Source organism: Silene latifolia, chromosome 1, assembly GCF_048544455.1.
Source record: "Silene latifolia isolate original U9 population chromosome 1, ASM4854445v1, whole genome shotgun sequence".
NCBI classification, from domain to species: domain Eukaryota; kingdom Viridiplantae; phylum Streptophyta; class Magnoliopsida; order Caryophyllales; family Caryophyllaceae; genus Silene; species Silene latifolia.
The window spans coordinates 172,860,741-172,881,404 of NC_133526.1; the positions used below are offsets into that span (position 1 = coordinate 172,860,741).

General features: G+C 35.1%; 1 protein-coding gene across 1 annotated transcript; it reads right to left on the bottom strand.

Moving 5' to 3' along the window:
- Positions 1-654: 654 nt before the first annotated feature.
- Positions 655-6,798, bottom strand: LOC141612038 (AT-hook motif nuclear-localized protein 10-like). Its single transcript, XM_074430741.1, has 6 exons — positions 6,565-6,798; positions 5,433-6,126; positions 4,340-4,392; positions 2,884-3,015; positions 1,878-2,039; positions 655-1,240 (listed from the first exon to the last, which is right to left on the bottom strand). Exons 2-6 carry the CDS (start codon positions 6,085-6,087, stop codon positions 1,022-1,024), a joined length of 1,221 nt encoding a protein of 406 aa, XP_074286842.1. The 5' UTR covers positions 6,088-6,126; positions 6,565-6,798; the 3' UTR covers positions 655-1,021.
- Between the last annotated feature and the right edge of the window lie 13,866 nt (positions 6,799-20,664).

A 20,664-nucleotide genomic window follows, 5' to 3' on the forward strand; every position in this document is an offset into this window, starting at 1 on the left:
GTTATCAATACATATCTGTCTTAAGAATAAAACAGGTCAAATAACACGCACTTGCATAAATACGACAAACTTTTGCTAACCTCAATACATTTTGTTTTTTTCTTATGCGTAAAATACTCTATCTGTCCGAAGATTAAGACGGATATACTGTCTTAAATGAGAAATTCTTGAATTGTAGACCTGTAGAGTTGAAGTCTGATGTAATTTTTTTTGGGTTATTTCATAACAATAATCCATCATATTGGTGGTCTGCAATAATCATTTTATCCTATCAATAATCTCAATTAAATACAACCTAAGCACCATACCTTCTAATCAGCTGGTATTTTTTTATATTTATGTGTATCAAATAAACTAAGTACTTGATTCATCACTTGAAAATATTACACATAAACATCACATATACCGGCTAGGTTGTCCAAAAACTATCAAATATTCCAACATAAACTTGAAAAAAATATCAGCTGGTTCGTTATTAGAAGGTATGATGCTTAGGTTGAATTTAATTGGGATTATTAATAGGATGTAGTGATTATTGCAGACCACTATTAGGATGGATTATTGTTATGAAATAACCCTTTTTTTTTTTTTTGGAAAATTGCCTATGAAGTCGAAGCTTTATTCACCACCGCCACTAGATTTTTGAGAATGACTTCAAGTTTCCAACATTACATGCTCAAATATTATATCTTCATATTCAACATATAAACTCTAATCGGTATAATATTTTCGTACACAAGCCTCATCAAAGCGCGGTCCAACAACCACTGTGGCATCACCGTGGTCAAACTTACAAGATGCAACACCAGTATCTCTGATGTTTAACAACAGCCAACAGAAATTATAATAATCCTTCCTAATCTAATTCCTCCGTTGGACCATAAGAGCTAGTTTCAACCTACAACTACTCACTAATCATCGTAATTAATGGATCCTTAAATCTACAGTGGCATTTATACATCCATCTCATATCAACGTGGGGTAGCTAAGCCAAGTCGGGTTCAATTAGTGAGAAATCAATTTACTTCCATGGAAGGTTTGATACGCCCGGTGGAGCGCTTTGATTGGGTGGACTCCCGGACCCACCTGAAGATTCACTCAATGTCCCACGTGATAGAGGACTGCTGGGTCCCGCTGGTCCAGTCATTGAGTGAAGCCTTGATGGTGTAACCAAAGGTTCTGTTGGACTCAGATTCTTGACTTCTTTCTTCCCATCTGCTATAAAACTGCCGACCACCACCTGCAAATACGATTACCGATTTTTTTCAGATATCGGCTAAGTTGGGATGTAATTAAAGCTTGTTTCTCATGAACTGGGTTAAAACCCGTCATAGAAGAGACTAAATTTGCTATTTGATTGGTTAAGAAAGCTTGCTTGCTAAAGTCGAGCATCAAAAAGGGTCTCTCTCGCTCTCTTTTATACACAAAAGGAGAAAAAAAAAATAATGGTATTTTTAGATGAGGAAACGGGTCATACAATAATACAAGGCCAAGATGTACCAAAAAAAAAAATAATACAAGGCCAAAATGTACAAGTTTAATAACCACCGAAAACAAATTATCTTTCAGCTTTTTGGTTCGCCATAAAAAAAGGGTAGCTTACTAATAAGTATAGGCAGTTTTGTATAGTGGGATAGGAACGATGCATCGTTATTGTAACACTCTAACCTCTCGAGCCTTGATAACTGGCCAGTGGCTACCCATGGCAGCTTGTCAAGCTATATAGTAGCCTCGTATACCAACACCCAATCTCCCAACAAACTTACCTATGTCATGAGTGTCAATGACACGTCATCCCACGAGTTCAAAGATTCTGAAGCAAAAAAATATCGTTGCATAAAGTTGCATATAAACACACAGCTGAATAGAGCTCAAACCTGTACAGGTGATGCAGCAGTTAACAGACCAGCCACTCCACCTCCTATGACGCGACCATCAGGCCCCGCCAAGGAAACACTTAAACCACCGGTTCTGCTACGTCCACCGACATGTTCAGAAATCATGAAAGAACCTGAGAGAGAGAGGATTTCGAATCGCCCCTGCAGTTAAGAGGAGAAACATAATGGAGTGCTGCCAGGCAAATCCTAGTACTCAGTAATACGAAGTAATGTATTGCAGAAAATTAGGGAAAAACACAAACACATGACAAGCAAGAAGTTCATTTTTGCAAGTGTTAAAAGTATGTCTCCAAGGTCTATGAAAAATGAGTTACTAATTTCAGACACCACATACAAAGCAAGGCAATGCAGAACATTAAATATAGAATAATGAGCAGAAAGAATGCAAGAAGGGGATTTTCACCACAAATTTAATTGTATGTTTCATAGCAATTTAAATAACTTGATGAGCAGCGATAAGGAGGACAGAACCACGTCCAGGCTCAGTACTACACTGGTAACACAACCAATAAAAGTGCAAAATGCACCCCAAACAAGTCACCCTAACAAGCAACATATCAACTGTTAACCCAACCAACTACTAAATGTTCGTATCTTTATACTTCCAATTGAAGCTATATTAGTATATTACTCCCTCTTTCAAACAAGGATCTAAGTAGCATGGAAAAGCAATCATGAACAGTGCTATCAATGTATGACAGAAAATTCATCTACTACTGAAGAGCTCTTGAACCTTAAAAATGGATTAACAGATGTCAATGGTATATACATAGACCACATCAAGTTTTGAAAAGAGTACAGATCGTCAATATACAGCTACTGTCTCCATAAGTAAAAATTCCCATAGCAGTTTGAACTTTGAAGTTCTAACTAATTATAATATCATTTACGTAGATTTTTGCAAGCATGCAGCTACTTAAAAAGGCATATCCTTCCAGATATGGAATCCAAATTACGCAACAAAAGCATAAAATCTGCCACAGACCTCATATGTCACAGAGCCACCTGAAGTAGCTGACTGACGAAGAGTCACGCTTGATATTGTACCATTTGCAGAAAGAATACAGATAGCCCTTGGACCATGTTGAGAAAATGACATGATTTTAGATGACACGTCCTGAAGTAAAAGCAAAGACAGCTATTAATCAGTGCACTTAAGAACAATAATGAAGCTTGATTTTCTTATTTTCTATGTAGATAAAAGTTAGCTTTTCAAGTTAATCATTTCTTGATTGAGTTGTTTTCGAGTCGTGTTTTTTACCAAGTCAATTCAGGTTTAAATCTTATGTGGGGTGTTCGTTTCCGAAATCAGTAATCAGGACGGATAGGTTAAGCCAAGTCTAAGTACAATTGTATAAATCCCAATTAATATGCCTATTGCCTTTGCCCACATAGTTGCTGTATTACACCAACAAATAATGATGAAATAAAAGGATGCAAAATATTCAAGATGTACAATATTTATACCGAGAAAATAACTACATCAACATCACAGCATAGACGAGACCAGGCGCATGCAACAAGGAGGCATAATATCAAACACTTTATGTTACTTTGACTCGGATGCATGTGTCAGACGGGAAACAGTGCCAAGTCTCAGATACATACTATGCTGTGAGAAAAGTTTCATATTTTTGGTCTAATTCTTATAATTAGTTAATTAGTTACCCAAATCCCCCTATGGTAATACATTACTAAAATATGAGGGTTATAAGTCTTATAACTGCCCTCCATCCCTTTCTTCCTCCCTTCACCGCTAGCACTTTTCTTTTCTTCCCATGTGCCTAATACTATTCGCTTAACAATAACTTTCAATCCACATTTGTCGCAAAAAAAAAAAAAAAAAAAAAAAAAAAAAAAACCAACTCTCAATCCAAACAAGTCCTAAGAGTGAAAAAAAATGAAAGACATATCACCATTTTAGAGTTAAGTTGCTCGGATTCTTCAATATTACCTCGCGTACCCGTGTCTGATACTAAACATTCAGACGTGGGTGGTTAGGACACGCGGACATTTCATCTAGACCAAAAACATGTTTTTTTCCATAAAATAGACAAATCCGACAATTGGACAAGCATGCATGTGAGATACTTCTTAAGTTCTAACACAGTCCAAGCAACATAAATCTACTCCCCGAGTCCATGACACTCATGCACAAACACAATAAATACTCTGAAAAATGGAGAGCGACGACGGCTAAATAAATCCATAACATCCTGACAGGGACCCCGCATTAGCAGTTTCTTGGAGGCCCAAATGCACATATCCAAAATCCTAACTTCACTTACGACCAATTACTTAAAAATCACTATGAACATACTACACATACTTCGCAACTCAGTATGCATTTCAACGTCTTGCAAAGCAAACTTAGCAAAAAGGCAAATAATTGTTTCTCGTTCCTTTTTAATTAAATTAACCCGAGAGAACTAGGTCAATACCTCGCCCGTATTCACCGTGATGACATGTGGAGTGAAACCAATCCCTGGTGATGCTGCAAATGAAGTATAAAATCAGAAATGTAACATTACAGTCATGTGAAATGCTCCCAGACCACATATGGATTAAAAATTGAAGTTACGCATAAATTACCTTTACGGATATTCAAGGGAAAGGAAGGCAGAAGTGCAAAGCCACAAAGGACTGAGACATTTACATTTGACATTAAAGAATCCAGATCTTAGTCTTTTCATGTTTGATGATGACCTAACGTTTTGCAAAGATTCTCTTATGCAACTCCAGATTTACAAGTTATACATAGCCGTTCTAAGCCATTTAAGGTGAGTTAGATGAACTTTGATTCTTTGAACATTTTAACTTTATTACCCCCATCTAATTGCTGAAGTTTTTAGTATTATATAAATGAACAAAGTCAGTCATGAAGAAAGTGGAAGTCAATTTAGCAGCAGACGGGTTCTAATTGCAAATTTCACTTGTAATAATAGCTTTACTATTTCCACATTTCACTCTCAGAGTTTGTGTTTAATGCACCTCTCTTTCAACAAACTACAAAATGTTGCCTAGTCAAAATAATATCGGATACTAACTAAAACAGGGAAATGCAATGTAAAAGGGAAATCATATATGCCAGTAAGGACTTGCACAAACAAATAAGTGAAGGTCAATGGCCTAAAGAACCTAAGCAAGATATTAATTCGTAATCAGGGGCGAATCCGTAACTTTCCCCTCAGTAACAGAAGATTCTTAAATTCAGTATCCAACAGAAGCCAAGTTGCAGAACCAACAATTCAACATAATGCTAACTTTCAGGTCCCCTTATAAATATTCTACCTCCCCACAGACAAATATTAGACAGCACACGTAACACCTCATCTTATTTGCCACACCCGATTCCACATACCGAAAACTACATGCAATTCCAATATTCATATGCTTATTCATGCAGATATCCATTTCCAAATTCAGATCCTTGACAATAAATCGAAAACCTAACTAAAAACGACAACATCAATTCACTTGAACATAAACATGAAAAAAATCACCATAACATTCGAAACGAAAATGAAATTATACCAAGAGAATCACACAGCTGCTCCTGCTGCTGATGCACCTGATGCTGCTGCTGCTGCTGCTTCTTATTAACAGAACCAAGTGGTCTTCCCCTCCTTTTCCCCGACGAATCCAGCGCTCCACCTCCCTGAAGCTGATTTTGCTGAGGCGGTAGCGGCATCGACATCGGCTGCTGCTGGTTATTTTGCAGCTGCGGCTGATACTGCAGTACTGACTGCTGATGATTGTTTTGCGACTGCTGTTGATGATTATTTTGCGACTGCTGCCGATAACTTTCCTCCACTGACTGCTGCACCGCAGCTGCAGCCAGAGGCACTGCATTGATCGGTGCCGGTGGCGGTGCCGGTGCCGGTGGCGGTGCTGACATCGATCCATCAGCCGCATACTTCCTCGGCCTCCCTCTCTTCTTCCTCACCTGATCGCCACCTCCTCCACCACCACTACCTCCACCTCCGCCACCGTTACCACCACCGCCGATGACGGAAGCTCCGTTTCCGTTACCAGTAGGACTAAGAATACCGGTAGCCGGACCGTAATCAGAGCTACCATACACCCCAAAAGACAACTGCATTGGATGAATTACCGGCTGAACCGCCGCTGCCGCTGTAACCGCCGGTTGCGGCGGCGGTTGTCCGGTTCCCGGTTCCGGCGCTGACATTTACTCCGGTTTTCCCTCACCTCGATTTCCTAAATTTCCCTGCAAAATTAAAAAAAAAAATTAAAATTGGATTAATTCATTTTTCAGTGACCACAGTCAGTAGTTAGTTGACTATTAGTTGAACATAGTTAAATTAATTTATTTTTTTGTTGATAAATGATACTAATAAATCTAAAATTAATTAAGATCTTAATTTAAGAAATTGGGGAATTTTATACAGTAATTAGATAAACCCTAGCTCAAATAAAATTTGTGATTTGCAGATTATAATTATAATTAAGCTTATTTTTATGAATTATTCTACTAAAATTGCTAGCTAGATCAAGCATAATACAGTATAATGGAAATTAAATTTTTTGGAATTTTCAGTAAATTATTTTTTTAAATAAAAATAATTAACCTAAAAATGAAAATATAAAATAAAATTAATTAATTTTTTTTTTGCAAAAAAATTGAGGAAAATACAGAAAAACTAACCTAAAAATAAGAAGATAGAGAAAAATAAAAGTTGGGAGAAGATAAAACTTAAAAGTGAGTGAGGGTTTGGTGAAGATTTGAAAACTAAAAAAAAAAAAAAAAATAATAGGTGAATAATTATTAATTAGTGGAAATTAATTTGGGGTTTAATTATTTAATCCTGTAATTAATATTATTGGCTGGCTAATTGACGTGTGGGTTACGAAGAAAAAGCAATAATTAAGGAGAATAAGCATGGTTAATTTAGTAATCAAAATGTTTTAACGCATTATGAATTTTATGATACACTATCTTTTCAACTTTATTGGTTAGGTAAAGGAGTGATGTGAAAATACGTCATTTTTGGTAAAATTATATTCCGTGTTGCGTAATTCAATTTTGTTTCTTGATTTGGGTGGGATATTCAAAAGTTTTTTTATTTTTTTTTGGTAAAATTATATGCATTTTTTTAAGGAGGAGAAGTCACAAGAGCAATTCAAAATTCCATCTATCTTTCAAATAATTCCAAGTTTAATTATTTTGAACCAAGTATTTGTGTATTTTAAAAGTCTTATTAACGAAATCTTAACCCATAATATTTGTATTTTTTCCACTCCTTTTCACAAAAAAAATATTTGTATTTTTTAAAAAACAGTAATTTTCCGTTATATCAAATCACAACATGAGAATTTAAAACAGCAATTCTCCTATAAGACCGTCCTATAGCATAGGACTGCCCCAAAACGAGTATAGCCCAAAATTAAAAAAAATTATTTATATTTTAACTTTATTTTGATAACCCGACATCTCATGATAAATATCGGCGCATTTAAATATGCAAGTTATCAATATAAAAATATTAGGTTATCAAAATAAAATATTTTAATATATATTTATCAATTAATTTTTTTGGGCTTTTTCTTATTGGGTTAGTCTTATGTAGAAAATGGTCTTACACTTTAACCAAATGTTTTTTTTTTTTTTAGGAAAGAAAACTAGGTTGATCATCTAGGGTAGAACCAACCTATCTCATCCTTTCGAAAGGAGGGAGGTAAGTTGAAGCCACCGGCTATCAAACCATCTCGAAAGAGTTGGACATAAATGTCCAATAGAAGCCATGAAGTCAGCAACCTTGTTGGCTTCACGAAAGTAATGTTTAATTATCACTTCATCGAAAAAATGAAGGTCTAATTTCACATCCTTGATAATACTAGAAATTTCCCAATGAATTTGTCAAGTACCTCGAATTAAGTTAATAACACATAAATTATCACCCTCCACAATTAACTTTGAGATTTCTAAGTATTTAGCTTCTAAAATACCTTCTTTTAAAGCGAGCGCTTCCGCAACAAGGATACTATTGGATCCGCACTTTTTTGCTCCCAACAAAACGACTTTACCATTGTGATCTCTTATAAAATATCCTAAAGCAGCTTTATTATCTTTTATTCTCGATCCGTCAAAATTTAGCTTTAGGAAACCGTTTCTAGGTTTTTCACACCAAATTTATTCCTTACTAGAGTTGTTTCTAGCCGACTCTTCTATCTCAGGATTGTTGAGATCCTTAAATCTAGTTACATTCCAGGTCTTAGTGTTATTATTACATAAAGTAATAAGTTTGCTGATACTTAAATTAGCATTATTAAAGATAATATCATTTCTATAAAATCATGCATTCCACCAAATAAAAATAATTTTAATGAAATCATCTTTTGGAATTAAATTTTTGAGATAATTAAGTTTCGTTAGAAAACTTTGGCTTGTAATATTATCATAATTTGACAAAAACTCGTTGAAACTAATAATGTTCAAGTCTTGGATGACAGACTCAATCAACGGACATTCTTAAAAGAAATGATTTTTGTTTTCTATAGGATTAGTGCACAGAACACAATAAGATGAGACATCAATATGACTTTTGAGAACTCTACTTTTCGTTGGAAGACCGTTAACACAGGCTTTCCAAAAAAAATAATTTAATTTTGGAGGATTATTCAATTTCCAAATCCACTGAAATTTACATTTGTCAATAGCTTGATCGAACAAACCTTACGCTGACCAAGTTGTTATTTTGGTAGAGAAAATTTCATCTACGAACAACTCCCAAATGAGGGTATCTGGAATATCATTATGTGGTAGTGGAATGTTAGTAATCTGATTAACAATATCGTTATTCACTAAACTGGATAATGTACAAACATCTCATTGTTTGTCTAAAGTTATGAAATCTTTAACCAAAAGATTAGGATTACGTTTAGTATCATCATCAATCATACTGCTTGTAAGTGGGTGTGAAAAAACTCAATTATCAGACCAAAACTTAATATTGCTACCATTAACTATCTGCCATCTCAGTCCTTTTCTAAATAAAGTCCGAAGACTCATAAGTTTACGCCATTGTCAAGAAAATACTGAATTAGGCTTATGATCAAAGAGTGATGATTGCTCACCTCATCCTTTGGGCCTTAATCATGAGGTTAGGGGTTCGATCCCTACCCATGGAATGGAGCAAACTCGTTGACCAACCGTTTATCTCTTCATGAGAGCACCCGCGACGAGAAGATTATACACTGTTATTAACGGTGGACACCCCGATTTACACCAAGAAAATTAAAATCTTTGAAATCATTCATATTTTAATATTCGAAGGACTAAAAAATTTTACGGTTATTTCTCATGATACCCTCGAATTTTGACAGATTACACATGGTACCCCTCATTTTAAGTTTCTACATATGGTAACTCTGTGTTTACCTTTTTCTTTCCCAGAATACCCCTTACAAACTTCTGTCATCACTCTGTTACTCCTCCCACTAATAACCCTTTTCTTTGTTATTTAATACACTAATAATACATAAATCCTTAATTATTTTATACAACAAATTAAGATTAATATCTAAATTCCCAAACCAATTATCATCATCTTCTTCAAAATCACCCAAAAAAGCCTCTACTTTCCCCCACTACCATATCAACCACCGAAAATAATCTCACATCAATGTTGGTAGAATTAGGAATGAATCAAATGATGTTTTTCCCTAAAAAAATAAAAATTAAGAGATTGAATAAATAAAACAGAAGAAATGATTGATGAAATGATTATTCCGTAAAACTCGATTTTGCAATCTTGTATTTATATAGAACCTTTGTGATAAGTCCATTTTATATAGACTTTATCTCCTTCTTTTAGTTCTAATATATTTGACTTTATGCACTAACCTTAGTGATTTTGAGCTAATATTGTATTTCTAGTTGCATTTGCACGTTCTATCATATTTTGTAGGTACTTAACCTTTAAGGAGCTTAATTCCACATATTTACAAGCACTAGGATAAAAAGCTAAGTTGAAGAGAAGAATGGACCAACAATGAAGTAAAGCATGGACTTGCATGAGCAAATGTGGTGGATTAATTTGAGAAATGCACAACACAAGTCAAGAAATGAGCCCAAGTATAAAATCAAATGTTAAAGCCCAAGTAGAAGAAGATGGGAGAATGTCTTGGATGCTCATCTTAAGATTCTCTTTGGATGCTAATTGTGCAATTAAGAAGGAGTTGATGGCCAACATGAGATTCTCTATACAATTACTCAAGTAATTAAGAGAAAATATTTGGGGTTGACCCCTTGTATTTGCTCTAAGTTTCACCCCTTATTTTCTATATAAAGGGTGTAGACTTCAACATCTAGACACCATTCACACGCATATTTTTACATAGAAATTCTCTCTAAGTCTTAGTTTAGATTAGTCTTTAGTTTAGTTTAGTTTAGTTTAGATTAGAATTACTTTTAGTTTTATGTTACAAATATTTTACCTTAAGCATTTCAATATAATTTCCATTCAAGTCATATTCAAGTTACATTTCAAGATTATTTCTATTAAGCATTGTTCTTCAATTCCTAGTTTCATTTTCATTTACATTTCAAGATAATTCTTTTCCTATTTTTATTATGTTTATCATTTCAGTTGTCATTAATCTAGTTTACATTTACATTATGTTAGAGTAGTTTCTTTTGTCTAAGGAATGAAGGGAGTCAGGCTTAGAGACACCCACCTTTCGGCATTAGTGTCCCAACCATAGAACGGACCCTAACGTACCTCTCGGCTTAACTAGGTCGTCTACTAAAACATACTTAGTCTAATTCATTTACCGACGTACCTCTCGGCTTAAGAAACGAATTAACAAACTTAATCTAAGATCGTGGCCTTTGACCAAAGATTAATAATTAAGCGCAAGTATAATAGAGAAACTATTAGTAATATTACAAAGTCTTAATTTATCATGTTACAAATGTTGTTTATGCATGGTTCCTTTCATTCCCTAGACAAGGAAAATTACTCTAACATGTTAAAAGTGTAAACTAAACTAATGCTAAATGAAATGATAAATAACATAATGAAAATAGAATAAGAATTACCTTGAATGGAAATGGAAATGGAAATAGAAGAACAATGAAACTAGAACAAACTTGAAATGTAACTTGGAATTAAACTTGAAATGGAATTGTAATGTAATTGCTAAAAGGAAATGTAAACAAACTAAACTAAACTATGCTAAGCTAAACTAACTACTAAAATTTAGAGAGAATTTAGATGGAAAATATGTGTAAGATTTGTTGAAGTCGTAGCATAAGCCTCCTATTTATAGGAAAACAATTGAGTAACGTCCGGAAATGAACACTCCCTAGGACTGTTCAACCCCGATCGGGGGCGTAATGTCCGAGCTTGTTTCTCTTAATTCTCCACTTAATTGCAAATGGCATCCAATGTTTGTGATTAATGATGCGATTAATCACCCGGTTAACGCTTTCATTTGGCATCTTAAGAACTTTGGAATCTCATGCTTTCCCCTTGACTTTTGACTTGTAATTTGGGCTTGACTTGGATATTTGATCACAATTGCATTTTTCTAATTAATCCAAAAAATTCCCATGCAAAAACCCATGCAACTTGAAGTACAAAGTCCATTGCTTGCTCTCACTTAGCCATGCTTCTAGTATTTGCATAATTTGTAGTATCTTAGCTCATTTTCCTACAAAACACAATTGAACACACAATTCCACTAGAAACACAATATTAGCTTAAAAACACTTTGATAAGTGCTAAATGATATGTAAAATCAAACTAAAATAAGGGGTTAAAATGTATAAAATATGCACTTATCACTTTGTCATGCTCTTACACTAATCTCAAGTCCTCAACTATCAACCAAATTTGATCAGATTAAGATCAAACTTTCACTGATCTTTCACCACTGCCCACACCAACAACAACCGCCACCACCAAGTCGACGCCACCACACTATCACCACCTTGTCGACTCGCCAAACCAGTCGACAACCCACCACTGCCACCTCTCTCCTCTTTCCCTCTTCTCTCATTCCACACGACAACATCGTGACCACCATGCCATCACCACCAAAATCAACATCCACAACACCACCGCACAACCTTCACTAACACACAACCTCCTCCTCTTTTTCGCATTTGGATTTTTTTTCCCAGATTTGGATTCTTTTTGGTGAATTTTTTTTCAGTTTTTTTTTTTTTATAATGGTGATGGTTGTTGTGTGAGTTGGTGATATTGTTATTGTTGGCGGTCGGCTTGGTGGGAGGGGGGGAGTTGGTGTGAGCAGGGGTGATCGAAGATGATGATGGTGGTTGCTATGAAGGTGGAGGTTTTTTTGGGTGATTTTGAAGGAGGGTGATAATTGGTTTTGGGATTTAGATATTAATGTTATTATTAGTGTATTAAATAATAAAAAAAGGGGTCATTAGTCAAAGGAGTAACGTAGTGATGACGGAACTTTGGTAAGGGTCATTTTGGGAAAGAAAAAGGTAAATACAGAGGTACCATATGTAGAAACTTAAAATGAGGGGTACCATGTGTAATCTGCCAAAGTTTGAGGGTACCATGGGAAATTTTCGAAAAATTTATAACATAAATTTAAATTTCAACTTGAGTTGTTTTGACGTAAATGTTAAGAAATGTGATAAAAAAAATTTAAGATAAGTTGAAGCAAAAAAACTAACATGAATAATCCTAGGTTTATCGGGATCTTTTGAAATAATCTCAAGTTTGCATTATAGACCTGGCAAAATCAACCCGACCCGATTGACCCGACCCGAAAAGACTGGCCCGAGACCCGAAGTGACCCGAACTACATCACCCGAATGTGACCCGAAAACCCGAACATGACCCGACCCGACCCGAACATGACCCGAATTTTCTTGACCCTAACTGACCCGACCCGAAAATGACCCGATCCGAAACCACTAAACCTGAAAATGACTCGACAAAATATAACTCCAATTGAACCGAAAAGACTTGAAATGGCTATTTCTCTATTATTCAATGACCCGACCCAAAACAACCCGACCCGCTTTACCCGAAACAGACCCGATAACAAACCCGAAATCCGAAAAGACCTGTCCCAACCCGAATTAACCCGAACTCAATGAGAGACCCGAACTGACCCGATCCGAATTGGCCCGACCTGAACCCGACCCATTGACCCGTTTTGCCAGGTCTATTTAAATGCAATGTCATAAAATAATCAAGTTTTGCGAGTTTCCCTACTCTTCTCTCAAAATGGAGGATAGGATACTTTCAAATTGGAGAGGTCTATTTTTTTTTTTTTATTAGGTAAGAAAATTAGGTTGATCCTCTAGGGTAAAACCAACATATCTCATCCTTTCGAATGAGGGAGGTAAGTTGAAGCCACCGGCTATCAAACCACCTCGAAAGAGTTGGACATGAATGTCCAATAGAAGCCATGAAGTCAACAACCTTGTTGATTTCACGAAAGTAATGTTTAATTATCACTTCATCGAAAAAATGAAGGTCTAATTTCACATCCTTGATAATATTAGAAATTTCCCAAGAAATTTGCCAAGCACCTCGAATTGAGTTAATAACACATAAATTATCACCCTCCACAATTAACTTTGAGATTCCTAAGTATTTAGCTTCTAAAATACCTTCTTTTAAAGTGAGAGTTTCCGCAACAAAGATACTATTGGATCCGCACTTTTTTGCTCCCAACAAAATGACTTTACCATTGTGATATTTTATAGAATATCCTAAAGTAGCTTTATTACCCTCTATTCTCGATCCGTCAAAATTTAGCTTTAGAAAATCGTTTCTAGGGTTTTCCCACCAAATTTGTTCCTTACTATAGTTGTTTCTAGCTGACTCTTCTATCTCGGGATTGTTGAGATCCTTAAATCTAGTTACATTCCAGGTCTTAGTGCTATTATTACATAGAGTAATAAGTTTGCTGATACTTAAATTAACAGTATTAAATATAACAATTAGTTTTGCTTATAACCGTTGTAAATTATAACGGAAGGGTGTATCACCCTATCACCCTGAAAAAAGGTGTTAGTTGGGTTGGATTTATACCTCCGTTATAAATAATAACAGATGTAAACAAGAATTTGTGTAAATATAATATCATTTCTATGAAATCATGCATTCCACCAAATAAAAATAATCTTAATGAAATCATCTTTTGGAATTAAATCTTTGAGATAATTAAGTTTCGTTAGAAAACTTTGACTTATAATATTATCATAATTTGACAAAAACTGTTCAGCTCTTGGATGACAGACTCAATCAAGGGACATTCGTAAAAAAATTGATCTTTATTTTCAATAGTATTGTTGCACAGAACACAATGAGGTGGGACATCAATATGACTCTTGAGAAGTCTACTTTTCGTTGGAAGGCCATCAACACAGGCTTTCCAAAGAAAAAAATTTCAATTTTGGAGGAATATTCAATTTCCAAATCCACTGAAATTCACATTTGTCAAGAGCTTGATCGAACAAACCTTGCGCTAACCAAGTTGTTGTTTTGGTAGAGAAAATTTCATCTACGGACAACCCCCAAATGAGGGTATCTGGAATATCATTATGTGGCGGTGGAATGTTAGTAATCTGATTAACAATATCATTATTCACTAAACTAGATAGCTTACAAACATCCCATTGTTTGTCTGAGGTTATGAAATCTTTAACCAAAAGATTAAGATCCTGGTTACTATCATCATCAACCATACTGCTTGTAAGTGGGTGTGAAAAAACCCAATTATCAGACCAAAACTTAATGTTGCTAACATCACCTACCTGTCATCTCAATCCTTTTCTAAAAAGAGTCCGAAGACTCATAAGTCTACGCCATTGCCAAGACGAGACTGAATTTGGCTCGTGGTCAAAGAGTGAGCAGTTTCTCAAATATTTATTAGATATAACTTTAACCCAAACACTTTCCTTATCCATAAGAATTTTCCATAATAGTTTCATTTGAAGAGTTTTATTAGCTGCTTGGGAAGGTTTTATGCCTAGTCCACCAACTGTTTTTGGTAAACAAACTTGTTGCCATCCAATCAAATTAGGGGAGTGTTGGTTAGAATTTTTATTCCAAAGGAAGTCTCTATTAATCTTATATAACTTATTATGGATTGATGAGGGAAGAAGGAAGCTTTGCATTTGGAAAGTTCCCTTCGAGGCTAGATTAACATTAACCAGGACTAGTCTACCTGCTTGAGATAATGAGTTCGCTTTCCATTTGGATAATTGTGTGCAAGAAGATTGAACAATGTTTTCAAACATATTTTTAGTCACTCTACTGTCAATTATAGGGCATCCTAAATACTTCCCTAAGTGAGCTTCCTCGTTCATCCGGAGAATACCCCTAAAAGAAACACGAAGAGTACGATCGATATTTCTAGTGCATTGAAAGGTAGATTTGTCAAAATTAACAAACTGTCCTGAGATCGTGCAGAATTTGTCTAAAATAGATTTAATGGTCTTGCAACTCTGTTTAGAGGCTTTTACAAAGATAATAGTGTCATCCGCAAATGTGAGAAATGGATTTTTTTCCACCCTGGGTCCAATTCGAATGCCAATATCACTAGAGCTCATGTCACTATTATTTTGTAATGATCTTGCTAGAACTTCGGCGCACATAATGAAAATATAAGGCGAAAGCGGGTCTTCTTGTCGAATACCTCGAGTGGGTCTAAAGACGTCTCCTGGTGTTCCATTTACTAATACTAAGAAAGAAGTAGTTTTCATACATTCCATGATCCACGAAATCCACTTATAATTAAAACCCATTTGTTTGAAGGTTTCCTCAATAAAGTTCCATTCTAGTCGATCATACGCTTTCTCCATATCAAGTTTAATTGCTATCCAACCTCATTTGCCTTTTTTACGTTTAAAGGAGTTGAAAATCTCATGCGCTAAAAGGATATTATCTTGAATGAATCGACTAGGTGTAAAAGCATCTTGAAAAGGGTGGATAATCTTATGCAAGACACTGCGAAGACGGGTAGTTATGATTTTTGAAATGATCTTATAAATTGTTGAACACAGACTAATAGGGCGAAAATGGTTTGCTGTTTGAGGATTTTCAATCTTCGGAATCAATGCTATGAAAGTATGGTTAACTTCTTTAAGTAATTTACCTGAATGGAAAAATGCTAAAACTGTTTTAGTCACAGAATTTCCTACAATGTCCCAATACTTTTGAAAGAACTCTACGGGGAATCCATCGGGACCTGGGCTTTTATTTGCAGCTAAACTAAACACAGTTTATTTAACCTCTTCTATAGTTATCTCACTCGTAAGAAATTTGTTATCTTCGGTTGTTATTAAACCCTTAATAGACTTAAAATCTTCATCCTTGTTGAAATTACAAGATTGGTTTTTTTGTAAACCTAAGTTTAAATTCATCCGACATTTCTTGTTTAATAAGGTCTTTATCGGTAATACAAGCACCATTTTTATTGATAAATTGCTTTATTCCATTTCTACTACGTCTAATCATGGCATAGCTTTGAAAAAACTTGGTATTGTTATCTCCAAAGTTTGCTTTGATTATGCGAGATTTTTGTTGCCAATGGACACATTTATAATCAAGAATAGCATCACGCTTTTTTAGCCATCTCAGTTGCACGTTTTCTAATTCGGCAATCTGAGTAGAGCCAAGTTGATATTGAATTTTCTAACTTTTTTTCAGCAATTGAAAGTTGTCTAAATATATTACCAAAAGTAGACTCGTTCCATTTCTTAGCCTTTTGTTTTAAAAATTTACATTTTTGAGACAAACAGTACATGTACGATCCTTGAAACTGGTATTACCAACAACTTTTTACCATTTTACTGAAATCATTCCGGAGCGTCCACATAAGTTCAAAACGGAATGGTGGGGCTTTTTTGTGAAAAAGGTTTTGATTATGAAACTTTACAGAGATCGGACAATGGTCAGAACTAGTGAAAGCATGGTGGATAAACTCCATATTTGGGTATATACTCATCCAATTAGGAGAGGCTAGGGCTCTATCAAGGATTTCAAAAATATTTTCAGAACCATTTTTCTTTTTCCTCTAGGTGTAAAATTCCCAGAAAAACGGAGATCTACACAATTAGTATTATTTAAGAGCTATTTAACCTTACACAACGCGCACTAGTGACCTTAGCACCTCCTTCTTTTTCAGTAGGACTTTTAATCTCGTTAAGATCCCCTAGTAATAAAAAGGGCAAATCAAGACTAAGGATACAATTTTGAATCTCATCCCAAAACTCCGGCTTTTCAGCTGGTTGAGCCGGAACATAAACAAAAATGAGGCAAAATTTGACATTATTAGCTAAGTCACACACTTCACAAGCAATGAATCTACTCGATCTAAAGGTAACATTTAAAGAAAAAGTCATGGATATAGACTTTTTCCAGCAAAGCCAAATACCACCACATAATCCTGAACTAGGAATAAAATCGCAATTACTAAACCCAAAATTATTTAATAAATAAGGTTCAGGCTTAAAGGTCGATTTAGTGTCACCAATGGCCAAAATCTTAATTCCATTAGACGAGCTGAAGAAGTTAAGTTCTTCGGCAAATTTTTTTCTTTTAGTGCCCCTAACATTCCAAAGGCAATATTCATGAAAAGTATACTAAGAAGAAACGATGCACCAGCGACATTGCCATGTCACAAAATGCTTTATTTACTAAAGATAAAAGCAAAAATAGCCAAACAATTTCAAGAGCTACACAAGTTGTGTAACGGATTATTATCATAATCTTACAAACAATGGAGCTTAAAATTATTCTAGCTGAGGCAATAGGCCTCCCATATAAATTAAATAATTGAAATTCAAACTTGCTCAAGAAAATGAGGCAATAACAAAACCAACACCAAGAACACAGATGATGGTTAAGAATCTCAACAACGTCTGTAAGTATTGCTAAAAGCAGGAAGCTATAAAAAGAAGAGTCATAAAGAAAAATAACACTTAGGAGTGTATAACCATACAACCTGTTACACATTACAATCCGAAACGAAAAGTTGTTCACAACAATTGCCATAGGAGATGCAGAGGGAATATCCAACAAATGAAAAACAAATGTGGGATTTGGTACAACAATACTTTCTCCCCAAAAAAGATCCAGTTTAAAAAAAAAAACACCTGGACCCATCTTGTTGAAGAAGAAACGACTCGAGGGACACAATCAATATAGTACATCTCTTCAATGCAAAAAGAATCACAGTAGAAGTAATAAGGCAAACAAATAGAATAGAACTCCCTTGGGATACCATATATTACAACCTGAAAAACTCCAAGGAAGGCAATTGCATTACCAGGATGCATCCTTATAAAACCAACTTCTAAATAAAACGTAATACAAAAGATACTTCTCTCCCTTGATAGAGTCCAGGCTACTCCCCAAAACAACAGCCAATAGAAAATAGATAAAAAAAGGAGGCAAAATGCAGGACAATTACAGACGGTTACTCTAGAAATCAGGTTCTTGACGTTCAACCGCACAAAATAGAATTCTATCATAAATAAATTTGAAAGGGAGAGAAGATAAAGACAGAAGTCATCAGGCCCTTAGGCGTTTGGAAGAAGTTGAAGCCGAGTCAACTTCCTCCGTATCTTCCACCTTTCTCTTGGACGACCCCGAGTCTTTGGATGAAGTAGCGCACTTGGCATTGTTCACATCAAGATAACCAATTTTCTGGATAAAAGAGCTTGATGAATTAATAGAATTAAATGAGCATTCAGCCAATGCATCCTCGTCATCAAGTAAGTCCACTACTACAAATCCAGGCAACTACAACGCCCCTTTAACAACGATTATTCACGAAAATCACAATAGACGTTGTATAATGTATGGCGCGAATTTTACTAAAATGAATTACAACGGGTATCGTTATAAAAACCGTTGTTATAAGTTTTAACAACGGGTTACACATGCCCAACCGTTGTTAATAATTTGGCGCAAAATTGACGCAAAGTTAGTGAAAAGTAATCACAACGGTTGCTTTTGGAACCCGTTGTTAAAACTTATTTGACAACGGTTGTTGATTTACAACCGTTGTTAAAACTTATTTGACAACGGTTGTTCTTTAATAACCGTTGTCAATACCTTCCATACTATAAACCACACAAACACAAGTCTGCTACAGCCACAAAACACAAACCTTAATACACAAACACAAACCCAGCAGAAAAACACAAACACAAACACAAACACAAACACAAACACACTTTCTCATCGTCTCTTTCTCTCTTTCTCATCGTCTCTTTATCTTCTTGCCGTCACTTTTGATTTCATCATCTAATTATCAGGTAAATCTCGCCGTCACTGTTGGTTTCATAGTCTTTCATCGTCATTATTTTCTTTTTCTAATTATTTCATTTGCATGTGTATGTGTTAGTTTTTATCGACCATTATGTTATTTCTTTAAGTATTATTCGCTTAATTAGCTAGTAAAACAAATTAAATAAACTAAAACAAAGAAGAAGCAAGATGATAGAGAGAAATGCATGATAAACATAATTAATATATATATATATATATATATATATAATAAATACATAAATTTTAAAAAAAAATTACATTAATAAAAATGCAATTCTTATATTTTCATAGAGGGTCTTATTCTTCTCTATGATATCCGTCCTCTCCTCCTTGGCTATTTGGAGGTTCCGTTCAGCAGTTGTTATATCGTCATATAGCTGCAACTGCTGCTGCTCCGTCAAGCCATCTTCTTTGGCGTCCTTCAGAAAGGATCGCGCATCCGCAAGGTAGCTCCTGAAACTTTCCTCAATGTGGAGCAACCGACGGATGAAACTGTTGTTGTTCTCGATCATAGTAAGAGTCTTAAGGATTGTTGAAGTTTGGAGTTTGTTTTGAAAGATTAAGTAGGGTTAATTTATTTGGAGTTTGTTTTAGCAGTTAGGGTTTGGAGATGTATATAGTGAGATAATGGAATGTTAGTTGAGATAATGCATGTATTTATACTAAGCAATGTGTGGTTTGAGTTGTTTTTTAATTAATATATATGTTAGGAAGTTGTGCCATAATCATCATCATATCTCTCAATGCTGCTTCAAATCTTATTACTAACCCTTCTCATTCCATATTGTCCGTTCATATGCACAGTGATGGCAGTAATAATGCATGCATCGGAATTACAAAGGGGCCGTAATTATGCATGCATCTAGTAATATTTAATTTTTTTTTTTTTTTTAAGAACAAACAACAACGGTTATTTATTAAAAAACCGTTGTCTTTAGTTATAACAACGATTTTGTATATTACAACCGTTGTTATAACTTTCCCCCCACAATTGAGTCACACTTTCCACAACGGGTTTGTATACTTAAAACCGTTGTCAATAGTTTTAACAACGGGTTCCTTAAGAAAACCAACCGTTGTTAAAACCTTTTACAACGGACGCTTTAACAACGTCCGCTTTTTTATATAACAACGGTTTTTAACCGTTGTTATAGCCTTTATCTGTAGTAGTGGTCATCATCGTCGTACAAATAATATGTCAGAATACCAACAGAGGATACCACATTTGTAGCCAAAACCTCCCCAAGAAAAGAGAAAGGGCTGGAACAAACAATATCCTTGGAGAAAGAAGTTGTAACAGGTGTTGGACTAGTGGCATGAATCATGGCTAACACGAGTGGATTAGGACTTTTGTCACACACAGCCAGTTCCTTACACACAACAAGTTCATTTCCCTTTTCTAAAATTGATTCACTAAGCCCCTGATTTAAGATATAAATCTCAGGAATATGGGGTAGAACATAAACATG

Coding starts and splice junctions, on each gene's coding strand:
- LOC141612038 (XM_074430741.1), bottom strand. CDS start 6,087: ATGTCAGCGCCGGAACCGGGAACCGGACAACCGCCGCCGCAACCGGCG. Junction 3,016..4,339: donor TCACGGTGAATACGGGCGAG/GTATTGACCTAG, acceptor CTTTTACTTCAG/GACGTGTCATCTAAAATCAT. Junction 1,241..1,877: donor CTGCTGCATCACCTGTACAG/GTTTGAGCTCTA, acceptor TCGTATTTGCAG/GTGGTGGTCGGCAGTTTTAT.